The following is an 11,311-nucleotide window of genomic DNA, read 5'->3' as shown; positions in this document are numbered from 1 at the left end:
GCCGCCATGGCGTCGCCCCCGCTGTCGGCGGCGGGCGGGAGCGGTGGCGAGCTCAGCTCGGGCTCCGAGGCGGCGGCCACGGGCGCGGCGCTGCCGGACCGGGACCTGCCCGCGCTCTTCGAGCAGGCGGCCGAGCGGCTCCCCTCGCTGCTGCCCGCTGCCAGCAAGGAGCAGCTGCTCTATCTGTACGCCCGCTACAAGCAGGTGAGGCGGGACCGGCTGAGCGGGCCGGGCCGGGGGGCGAGAGCGGAGCGGTGCCCCGAGGGGCCGGGCCGGGGCTCCGCCGGGGCCATGGGCAGAGGGGCTGCGGCCCAAAAGGTGGCAGCGGTGCCGAGGAGGGAAGTTGCGTGCCGGGGTGATGGAGGAGCGGGGGTGTCTCCCTCCGGGACAGCGGCGGTGGGGGTGGATGGAGCCCGGTGGGACAGAGCCCCCGAAATTTGGGAAATTCGAGGGAGAGTGGTTGGGGAGCGCCCCAGCGGGAAAGGAGCTGGTGGACAGCGGCTGAACGTGAGAAGGCCGAGGGCTGTATCAGCCATGGTAAATAACACAGGGAAGAGAAATTTTCAGTTCCAGCAGGACCAGAGCAGTGAGAGACCTCCTGCGCTGGGCATGGGTGAGGCTCCATCTCAAATTCTGGGCTCAGTTTTGGACTCCTCCATTCAGGAAGGACACTGAGGTGGTGGAGCGTGTCCAGGGAAGGGAACAGAGCTGGGGAAGGGTCTGGAGCACCAGTCTGGTGAAGGGCAGCTGGGGGGGCTCAGCCTGTAGTAAAGGAGGCTCAGGGGGAACTTTGTTGCTTTCTACAACCCCTGAGAGGAGCTTGTGGCCAGGTGGAGGTTCTGCTCCCGAGCAACATGTGACAGGACAAAAGGAAATGGCCTTGAGCTGGACCAGGTGCAGTTCAGGCTGGACATCAGGAAAAGTTCCTCACTGGAAGGGTGGTTGGGCATTGGAAAGGGCTGCCCAGGGGAGGTGATGGAGTCACTGCTCTTGGATGAGTTCAAGAAATCACTGGACGTGGCCCTTGGCACTGTGGGCTGGTGGTCAAGGTAGTGGTAGATCTAAGGTTGGGCTCTGTGATCTCTTTTCCAAACCAAATATTCTGTGAATCCATCACCCTGGTTGTTCCTCACTTCTCAGCCTCACTCAGTGCCAGTGGCCCTGACACTGCGCCCTTTGAACAGCAGGAACCAGACTCAAGTTCTGCCAGCAGAGGTCCAGGTTGGATATTAGGAAAAACTTCTTGCTTGAAAGAATGGGCTAGTGGGCACTGGAATGGGCTGCCCAGGGAAGTGGTGGAATGACCATCCCTGGAAATGTCCAAAATCCAAGCAGAAGCAGCACTTTGCCGTGTGGTTTAGTGGGAATGGTGGTGTTTGGCCAAAGGTTGGGCTGAATAATCGTGGAGGTCTTTTCCCCAGCTAATGATTCTGTGGTTTGGCTTTGGCAGAGTCCAGGGTGGTTGTAATTGGTGTGGAGGACCAGCTGCACACCTGAGCTGGTTGGTTCTGGGGGTAACCTTGCGCACAACCCCCATTTCCCCTTCAGGCTGTGTGACCTGAGCAAGCCACGGGGTGCATCCTGTTGGAACACACAGTGTAGCTTCTTCCTGCTCCTGTGGCAGAAGTTACATAAAAAACCAAACAAAGCACCAGTTGCAAAGGACTGTAACAATCGCTTAACTCTGAGAAACACAAAACTGTTGTTACACCCAGAATATGAAAGAATAAAACTATAAATACAGGCTGGATGGAGCTCTGAGCAGCCTGTTGTGGTGGATGGTGTCCCTGTCTGTGCCAGGGGGTTGGAACTGGATGATCTTTCAACCCAAACCATTCTGTGATTCTGTGGCTCAGGTGTGTGGCAAGAGAGCTGCTGCCTCAGCTTGGGAACTGGATCCCACTCATTTGGATGCACAGACAGAATTGGGTGTGCACATCTTCCATGTATGTTCCTCCCACGTGGATTACCTGTGCCCTACTACTGCCGTGTATAAGTGCTCTCAATTTTTTAGTGCAATATTTAATTATCCTCTAAGCTGGCAGCTCCCAGGCTGTGGTTTGTGGACCAGTAATTATGTTAAAAGCAGGCTGGTCACGTGAGGTTTTGTTTTCAGACTGTGCTTAGTGCTTAAACAGGACTCCAGGTTTCTCTTTCCCTTGTGAGAAAAAAGAGGGTAGGAAAAAAATACAAGGAGAATTTTGCCATGCCCAAGATGAGAGGAAAAAGGGGTCTTTATTATAATTTTTTGTCTGTATTTTCAGGATGCTTGTTGCAATAACATCTTTATTTTTTGCTCTGTTTCAAATGCTTTGAGACTGTCCTGGGTGGAAATGGGAAGGGATTGCTTGCTGGTCAGCCCATGATTGTCCACAGACTGCACAGGGTTTCCTGGTGTTAGCTCTGTGAGACCAATAAGGAGTTTATTGTTAAATTTGCAAAAATAGAAGCTGTTTCACAAGATTTTTGATACAAGTCAGAAAAAGCTGACAATTAACACTTTGTCAGCACACATTTCCATTTGCTTTGCACTGAGAAGAACAGGGCACTTCTGTGTCCTTCTCCTGTGTCCCTGGCCAGGCAGGATGTGACAGGAAGTTCCTTTGTGCTCCTTGGTTTCAGGCTGTGCTTGGCTCCTGGATTTCTTTGCCTCCCCAGTTCAGAAGGTGCCCTCCCTGTTACAGAGTGCCTGGCAGTGCAGTGCTGGCTCTGGAGATGGGAGAGGTTTGCTAGCACAGCCACAGCAGGATTATGCCCTGCTAACTTTAGGTTTTGCAGCATTTTGTGCTTTAAATCAAAACGAGGGTGTTTAATGCAAGTTTTCTGTGTTTAATTACAGCAGCCATATCAGGATGCATAACGAGCTGCTAATATATTACCCGTGTGGATGGTGGAATTGCTGGCACACAAAAGGTGCTGACTCAGATCTGTCCACTGTCCTTGATTTGGCATCCCTGTCTTTTCCCAGTTTAGTGTTTTGTGTCACTAAAGGCTTTGATTTAAGATACAGCATCGTCATAAAAGAGGTGACAGTAACAGCTGAGCTCTCTGTTAAAATACTGTATATAATTTATTTCAAACTGTTTGAGTATATAGGCATTTTCCTGGAATTTTATTACCTTTTATTGGAGGCCATTTCAGGATTTTATTACTTTTCTCTCTGATTTTGTTTATGTGTCAGAGACCTGAAAATAAGGGAATTGCTTAGTTGTCATCTCCAGTGAGGTTTTTAGAAGATGTTGCTGAGTTTATGACTCTGCCCCACAGCAGGAGGAACAGACTAGTCCATAAGGCTCTGGACTGGGACTGATTTTTCTTCTTTTCCACTACTTTCTGTGTGGCTTTGGGCAAATCACTGGTCTGGGCCTTGTGTCTGTAGTGAAGTGAAGGAAGCACTTGCCCATCATGGGGAGGATGTAAAAATCTGAGGTTCAGAAGGTGCAGCAATGGAGACCAGTGTAGCAGTGCTGATTTAGATAGGGGAGGGGATCCACAACTCCCTGGAAATCACTGGACTGGGAAAACTACCCTGCCAGGAGGAGGATGTGTCCATGTAAATGTTGAGAGCTGCTGGCAAGCTGGAAATCCACTGCTGATGGCAAAATGGGGCCTGTACAGTCTCCCAGTGTGGGCTCAAGGATACAATACCAATTTTGCATGATGCCTTTCAAGTATTGTGGGATGTGATGCCTGCCCTGAACACAGGAATTCCTGCCTGCAGCTCCCTGTTGCATGGAATTGTGCCATGGCACTGACTTGGTTGTTACCAGTGTCACTCTCTGTCTCTTTGGGACATGCAGTCCCTTGGTCATTGTGACTCCTCCTTCTGTGGTTGGTGTTTGCTTGTCCTTCCTTACACCCCATTTTAAGTCAGGGCTTTCCCATGGCTTGGGACAGAGCTGTGGACAGGAACAGGCAGGAATTGCTGTCTTGAAAAAGCAATTTAGCTTATTTGGCTTGTGTACAGTCCTGCTGTCCCTGGAGGTTCTGTTCCTGCTCTTGCTCCATAGGGAGGCTGCAAATACAATTCACCTTACAAGATCTGCAATCAGGTGGCAATATTGGGCTGGAACACCCTGCTGTATAAATATATTGGCAGAAAAATTAGCAAAGAGCCATTTAACCACCACCAGGGAGGGAGGACCAGTCGTGGAGTAAGGTGTGAGGAGAATCTCAAGGTTTCTCACAGTGTGGAGCAGCAGCTGAAGGTGTATGGGGATGCTGAACAGCATTAACACATCTCTGAGCATCTCTCTAAATGTCATTGACCTTCAGCTCTCAGGTGAAGGCCTCATCCAAGGTTTCCAAATTTATTTTGGCCACAGATGGAGCTGGCTGCAGATGCTGCCTGTTTGGGGCTGCCTGGGTCACATTTGTGCCACTCAGGAGAATTGTGCCTGCAGGCAACTCAGCATGCAGAAGCAATGCCAGGAAGTTTTTAATGCATTCTGCCTGTCATGTTCTTTTAATGCAGCTGATGAACTGTAAGTGAGGAGAGCTGAGCATCAAGTGACCAGTCAGCACCCTAGAGACCTTCAATAATTATTTTCTGGACACAGAATGAGAAAGTCTTAATTTAAAATACTAATACAGGCTCTTGGCTTCGTGCTGGCTATGGAGTAAAACAGCTTTTGAGGTCCTCTAGGGAAGTAGCAGGAGGACAGAGTCCTGCACAAAATTTTGTCTTTTTTGTCAGTATTGGCATGGTCAACTCCCTTTCCTCAGCTGTCAGGCTCTGATCCTCTTTTATGTTAAATTCCTCATTGGTTTCTCCTGCATTGTGAGTCTTGCAGCAAAAAGAGAGGAGCCAAAATCTTATGTTTTATTCTTTCCAACAAAACCCCTGCAAGCCTTTTAAATGTACCTTAAAATAGCAAGCAGGGCACAAGTGCGCTTTTTTCCCCTCTTGATGGATGGAATTTAACTACTGTTCCTTGATTTGTATACTATCAATGTTACTAACAGTCTTCCCCAGTGCTAGAACAGCCTTTGAGTGCCAAATCTCCAGAGAGGAAACTGCTGTTGTGTTTTGATGCTGGCAGTGGAAAATTAATATTAAAACAGATTTTTTTTTTTTATCTATCTTGGCCAATTTCTGCAGGTTGGCTGTTGAACTAAAGAATTGCCAAGCAGGCATTTTCCATACAGATAATGAATTTACATTTTATTCCCTAGTTTGTTTTGCTTTTTAAAACAAGTGGTCCAATCCACCTCAGAACATAGAGAAAAACCATTTAGACTACATGAATTGTGACTGATTTATAGAACTTAACTGTTGCTAGCCTATTCTCCTATTTCTCCCTGAAATGCAATATGTTGTTTTAAAGGCCAGCTAAGATGTTCTAATTTGGATGAATTGCTCACTGGGAGACAGTCAGATGTACAGAAAATTAATTTCAGTTACAGTCACTCATATCCTCTAACACTTTAAATGAAAACATAGTGTAACTAATAAATATCTCTCAGCACAGGCATGTTCTCTTTAAAGCCTGATTAATGCTTCCATCCTCAGCATAAAATCCCCACCCTGTTAAGGTGAAGAATTGTTCCTTGATTTAAGCACTTCACCTGCCTGAACACTTGAGCATATTTCATAAAACATTTGCTGGATGCAGTTTGGTTTTGCTTGGCTAACAAAACGTTTCTCCAGAAGCCTTTGCCCGCCTCCAGGGTGTACCTGTGTCCCCTCCCTGGGGTCCCCATCTGTGCTGTGTCCTGTCTTAGGGGGACTTGCTGTGGGAACTGCTTCCCAGGAGCTCTGCTCTGGTTCAGCTCTGATTTCTAGCCTTTCACCCATGTGTTCAAAAAATTTTACATGTGGAAAACTGCCTGAGTTCCACTGGCACCAAGTTCATTTTACACTGGCTATGACACTTTTTTCCATATATCTGTCCCTGGGTTCTGTCTCATTCCCTTTCTTCCTTGTGTTTTTTTCATTTCACCCCACACACACATATTTTAATTTCTGCCTTGCTTCTGACAGATTGGCTCATCTCTGGCACTCAGGCCTTGACTTGTCTCTCATGCAGTGCTTCCTGCAGCCAGGTGCCTGGGAGCAAATTCAGGAGCTGCCTGGCATTCCTTTGCTCCAAGTTTGTCCCCTTGCCTTCCAGAGGACCTTGAAAATAATTAAGCAAAGTCTGTTTACTCCAGCTTTGTGCGGAAGCAGGTGAATTTCTGCAGTAATGAATAATCATCTCTGTGGAAACCCTAATCAACAGAATTTTTCTTTATCCTGGTGGAGGATGAGGCATTTGGCTGGGTAATAAACATAAGATTAGTGAGAAATCACTCACTGGTTATCCCTGTGGGTAATGCATGCAAAAGAAATGAGCTGCACGACAAAATTGCTTCCCGTGCATCATGCAAAGAAAACCCAGGGATGCAGAGGTGCTGAAGCAGGGGTGAGATGGGGTTGATGAAGTTTTTTCCCAAAAAACTTCTTTTTATGGCCTTATGACATGGTTACCCTGAAACCATCAGAACACTGAATTTTCCTTGTGCAAGTCCCCTTTGTTTTGTTCTGACAGAAGGAAATTTCTTTTCTTTAGGTGAAACTTGGAGCCTGTAACACCCCCAAGCCAGGCTTCTTTGACTTTGAGGGAAAGCAGAAATGGTAAGAGGAAATCCTTGTCATTCCTAGCAATTCTGGCTCTACTTTTTGTTCCATCTTGTCTCATTTGTAGACAAATTATGGACCTAGGGGAGTTGGCCCTGAAATGGCTTTAAAATTCTTTGTTTAACAGGGAAATGTTTGCTGCTATGCCTGATACAGATGTGAAATACCAGAATCCTTTATTTACTGTCTTCATCCAGAGCTGGCATGCAATACAGCAGAAATGTGAGAACAGCTGCAGCTCTTTGAACACAAACTGTGTTCCAGCCTGGATCAGGATCCCCTGAATGATCCTTTCACAACAGAGCTGCACTGACAGTGGCCATTCATGGCCTCAGAGAAAAGTTGACCATTTCAAGCTGAATGAAAGATGGCTTTGCATACCCTGAAAGGATTTTGATGAGTCTGTTTGCTGTGTTCCACTGATGTCACGATAAAAACCACCTTGTGCTGTCTCTGATGTTTTGCTGTTGCTCCTAGGGAGGCTTGGAAAGCCCTGGGAGATACCAGCCCTCACCAAGCTATGCAGGAGTACATTGCTGCCGTGAAAAAACTCGACCCCAGCTGGAATCCACAGGTAGGAAAGGTGGAATTGTCATTCAGAAAACCAACCAGCATTTGTCTTTGTGAAGCTGCCAATGGTTCAGCTTCTCACAGGCTTTAATTGCTGCATGGCAAACTTCATTTTGAGCAGATTAAAGTCTAAATTTGTTTCTAAAACTCTCCTTTTGTTGTGACTGAAGCATGAAGAACCATCTCTTTCATTCATAATGATCTTTATTACAGCCAGCTCATGCACAGGGTTGGTTTGGTTGTAGTGATCTAATTTATTTTGCTCTTATTGGTTCATGCTGTATTTAGCATGTAAAGATACTTTTTTATCCTTTTCTCATCCTTCTCTTTTCAACTACTCTTTAAATGTTGATCAATAGAAAGCAATCTCCATGAAAGTGACATGAACTGAATGATCAATTCTAAAAATGTTTCCTTTTTGTTTCCATGCAGCAAATTACCAAATCTGATTATGATTAGGTACTCCAACATAACAAGTCTGTATCTGTGTGTTATAGGGAGACTGTACTGTCATTTTAATTAATTTGTCTTTCATCTACCAGGTTTATTACTTGATTGAATCCTTAAGGATATCTCCTGTTTATAGACTGACTTTTATACAATTTTTAAAGAGGATTGCTCTTTAGAAAAAGTATAGCCTTTGGAAATAGAGTGGAGATATTTCACTAATAGTAAAATGCTGAAGGCATGGTAATTTCTTCCCATGGTAGGAAATTTGTTCTTCTATGCTCCTGTGCTTTGGAAGCAAAATCTTGTGTGGGTACAATCCTGTGAACCAAGAATTTGATTTTGAGTTGTCTTCTGATGCTGTTCATGAGGTTTAAGGTTAATTTTTTTTTCTTCACTAGTTCATGTTCCACACCATTCATAGTGCTTTTGCAGCAAAGAAAGGCTGTCATTTAGAAAAAATCCTTTTTAATGCCCTTGGAGAAAATAGTTTTACGTGCTGTGCAGTTAGCCAAAGTTGGCTGCTTGCTGGGTAAATTCTTGTCCAGGCTACAATTCTCATACAGAAATAAAGTAATTTGTAAAAATCCATGTATAATCCTAAATTAAGTAAGTGTCAAGTGAAACACATTAATATTAATTTAAAAATGGGGAAAAAAAATCAAACAAAATACTCAGTGCTTTCCTGAACAAATCATTCAGTGTGCTGACAGGTTTAGCTTTTTGGGTATTCCCTTCACTTCCTTGCCTCAGAGAAATACTGTCAGAGCTGTGAGCTTCAGGTTTCAAAACTGTCAGCCAGGAAAGAGGTGTAATATGTTTTTACAAAATAAATACTTTTAAGAACCCATACAGCAAACACAGAAAGGTTGGCAGCACTGTTCCTCCCCTCTTCCACTAAGGTAAAAAGGTTACCTTAGCAGAAAATGTAATTTAAAAGTCAGCATTGAAATAAAGGTGGCTTTGCTTTCTTCACAAGAATTCACCTGTCCTTCTTATTACATCATCCTTTTAATTCCACTTTTATAGGACCAAAATGCTCTCAGGAATCCTCTCTGATGCATCTCGTGCTGCTCTCCCATTTTTCCTTCTCCCCACCAAACCCACGTTGTGGAGCCACGAGAGGGAGCTCTGTTCTTTAAAATGATGGAGATGTATGTGTCAGGGGATGGAGATAAAATAGCTACTTTAGTCTTCAAATTTCAAATTGGATTTATAGAAAAGAGCTGTGGGTACATTACAAGGTGCTTCATCACTGTCATTGTGTCCCCTTTACATGCTCATCTGCTGGGTTCCTTCAGATTTTTCTTATGTACCATAGATTCTGAATGAAATACTCCAATTGCTTGGTTTAAAAGCAGTATAAAGTGCACATTACAAATTTGAAAAGTTTGGCTTTCATATCATTGTGAATTATAAATAGTAATTATAGTACAAAAGTGTTCGATTTCTTGTTGTGCATCCTTGTGAATTTTGCTATTTAAAAGCTTTCTCAAGGTTCCCAACTTTCTTTTTCTTCAATCTTTCATCTCATCCGTTAAAATTGTTCTTTTGTGTTATTTTAAGTCCTCCTCAGTATCCTGTTTCATATATTTGCAAAAGGGCTTTATTATCCTGATCCTTCAGTAAAATTTTAAGCTTAAAACCACTTATTTTTTTCATAGGTTCATTCTTTCCTCAGCAGATTTGCTGCTGTTCTGCAGCCTTCAGGCTGTCAGTGTTTTTGTTAACAAATAGAATGGAACTAAAGGCAGTATTTCTTGTGCAGTCCAAACAGATCCACTTCTTCATTCCTTTTTCTTGTCTCTCCATTGATTCATTCTTTCATATTGAAGTTTCATTAGTACACTTCCAGCATCAGATTTACCTGCTTTAATTTAGTATCTTTGGTTTGGATGGAAAAAAAAAACCTGAAGTAAAAGGGTTCTGATTCAGGAGGATTGCCCTGAATTTGTGTCCAGAAGCAATGAGAATTCTAACAGCAGCCCCAAACCTCACCTGCTGCTTCCTATTCCTGCACTGACTTTGGAGTACCCACTCTTCATTAGTAGACAGCTGAATGTGCAGAGGCAGCAGCATAGCTGTTCTCTGCTCTGTGAAGTTTGTGTGCCATTTTTGACTGTATCTGCTTGGCTATTTCCAATGTGCTTTAGTTTCTTTTTCACCCTTGCTGCCTGCAGGTTGTCTCATAGTGCTGCCTAATCTTCTCTTTCAGAGCTTTGTCTAAAACCTGGGAAAAAATGATCATACTGCACTTATTTTCAGCAATTTTATTTCCTGGAAAATCTTTAAAATTAACAGGTAACGTTGAGGGTATTTGAGGTCCATTGTCTTTACATCCATGAAGGCACGGGAATCTCATGGCTGCGTTGATCTAGAACAATCACAATTGCCTTTCAGGATGTTCTGCAATTCAGCCCTTCTGAAAGGCTGAATAATACCTTCAGCCAGGTCTTACTATGTGTTATGGGTTGTTTTACTCCTTTTCCCAAGAACAGCTGTTAGCAGGAGGTCAGGAATATTCTTTTCCATGCTGTCTCCATTCTGCTCTTGATGCAGTCTTCCTTTGTCATCTTCTACCTTTGAGCACATCTTTTGTTTCTCGTGAGTCATTCCTTTCAGTCTGAAGTTCCAGGCAGTGGAAAGGTAATTGCTTGGACCAGCTCAGCTCTATTTGCATATTTCAGAGACATCACCTGTCCTTCAAGTCTATTTACTCTTCCTCCAGAACAGAGAATAATTTATGAAGCCATTCTTTTGCGTTCTCCAGCCTGAAACAGAAACATTTCATGCCGTCAGCACCTCCCACTGCTTCGGGTCCTTTACAAAGGAAGATGTGTCCTGGCTGCTTCTCTTCTCCTATGTTCACCTGTCCTCTTCCTGCTTTACTGGCAGCAAATGACAATTGCTTTTGGTGGCTTTGGCTGGTGTGAGGTGGTGGTGACACTCACCTGCCCTCCCTGCCAGCTGCTGTGTGCGTGCGTGTCCCTCTGGCTCTGCGTTCCCACTGTGATAGATAATTAATATGATGATTGACTCTCACAATTAATGGACAAATATCATGTATATAGGTTAAGAAAAGTTTATAGATTTATAGTTATGTTGTACCCCTTGTGTTGTTATCAAGGGACAGCTGGGGGTGGGACATCTGGGAGGGCTGGCTTGTCACTGTGGTGACATCTGACCTCCAGTCAGGATTTGAGGAAGAGATCTCCACCACTGGACAGTGAAGAAGGGCTTGATGGACAGAACTTTGGGAGGGGTTAAAGGGTTAAAAGGGTAAAACCTCCATTGTGAGGGGGCTGAGCACATGGTGGGGAAAATCTTTTGCTCCCAGCACCATAACCTTTTTTCTTTATTCAGTCTTCTGTTGTGTTTTTGATAAGGTTTAATAAACCTTCCTAAACTATGAAAAGTGAGTAGCTATTTCTCCCACCACTGCCATGGTGCTGTTCTGCAGCCTCAGCAGTGGGCTCAGGGATTTGGGGAATGTCACCTTCAGATGATGGGTGTCACCTTCATGCAGTCACTTTGTTCTCATGTACATGGCTGCATAATCGGGCACTTCAGTACTTGCAGATTTGAGAGTCCTAGTGGCTGTTTGCAGCCCCCCACACATCCCCAAATTCTCATCTCTCTTGTGCATATCACAAATCCCCACTGGGTCAAGTTTTT

At 44.5% G+C, this 11,311-nt stretch overlaps 1 protein-coding gene across 1 annotated transcript in view; it reads left to right on the top strand.

Annotated features, from left to right (window-relative positions):
- Positions 1-11,311, top strand: part of ACBD6 (acyl-CoA binding domain containing 6) — an 83,267-nt gene continuing 71,956 nt past the window's right edge. Inside the window, exons 1-3 of the mRNA XM_030953749.1 lie at positions 1-204; positions 6,552-6,616; positions 7,097-7,193. Of these exons, the coding sequence (XP_030809609.1) occupies positions 7-204; positions 6,552-6,616; positions 7,097-7,193 (360 nt within the window). The 5' untranslated portion in view covers positions 1-6. The remainder of the gene's footprint in view (positions 205-6,551; positions 6,617-7,096; positions 7,194-11,311) is intronic.

This window comes from Camarhynchus parvulus, chromosome 8 (genome assembly GCF_901933205.1).
Source record: "Camarhynchus parvulus chromosome 8, STF_HiC, whole genome shotgun sequence".
NCBI lineage: Eukaryota > Metazoa > Chordata > Aves > Passeriformes > Thraupidae > Camarhynchus > Camarhynchus parvulus.
The sequence above is the reverse complement of the archived record's forward strand: the minus strand, read 5'-3'. Positions and strand labels throughout refer to the sequence as shown.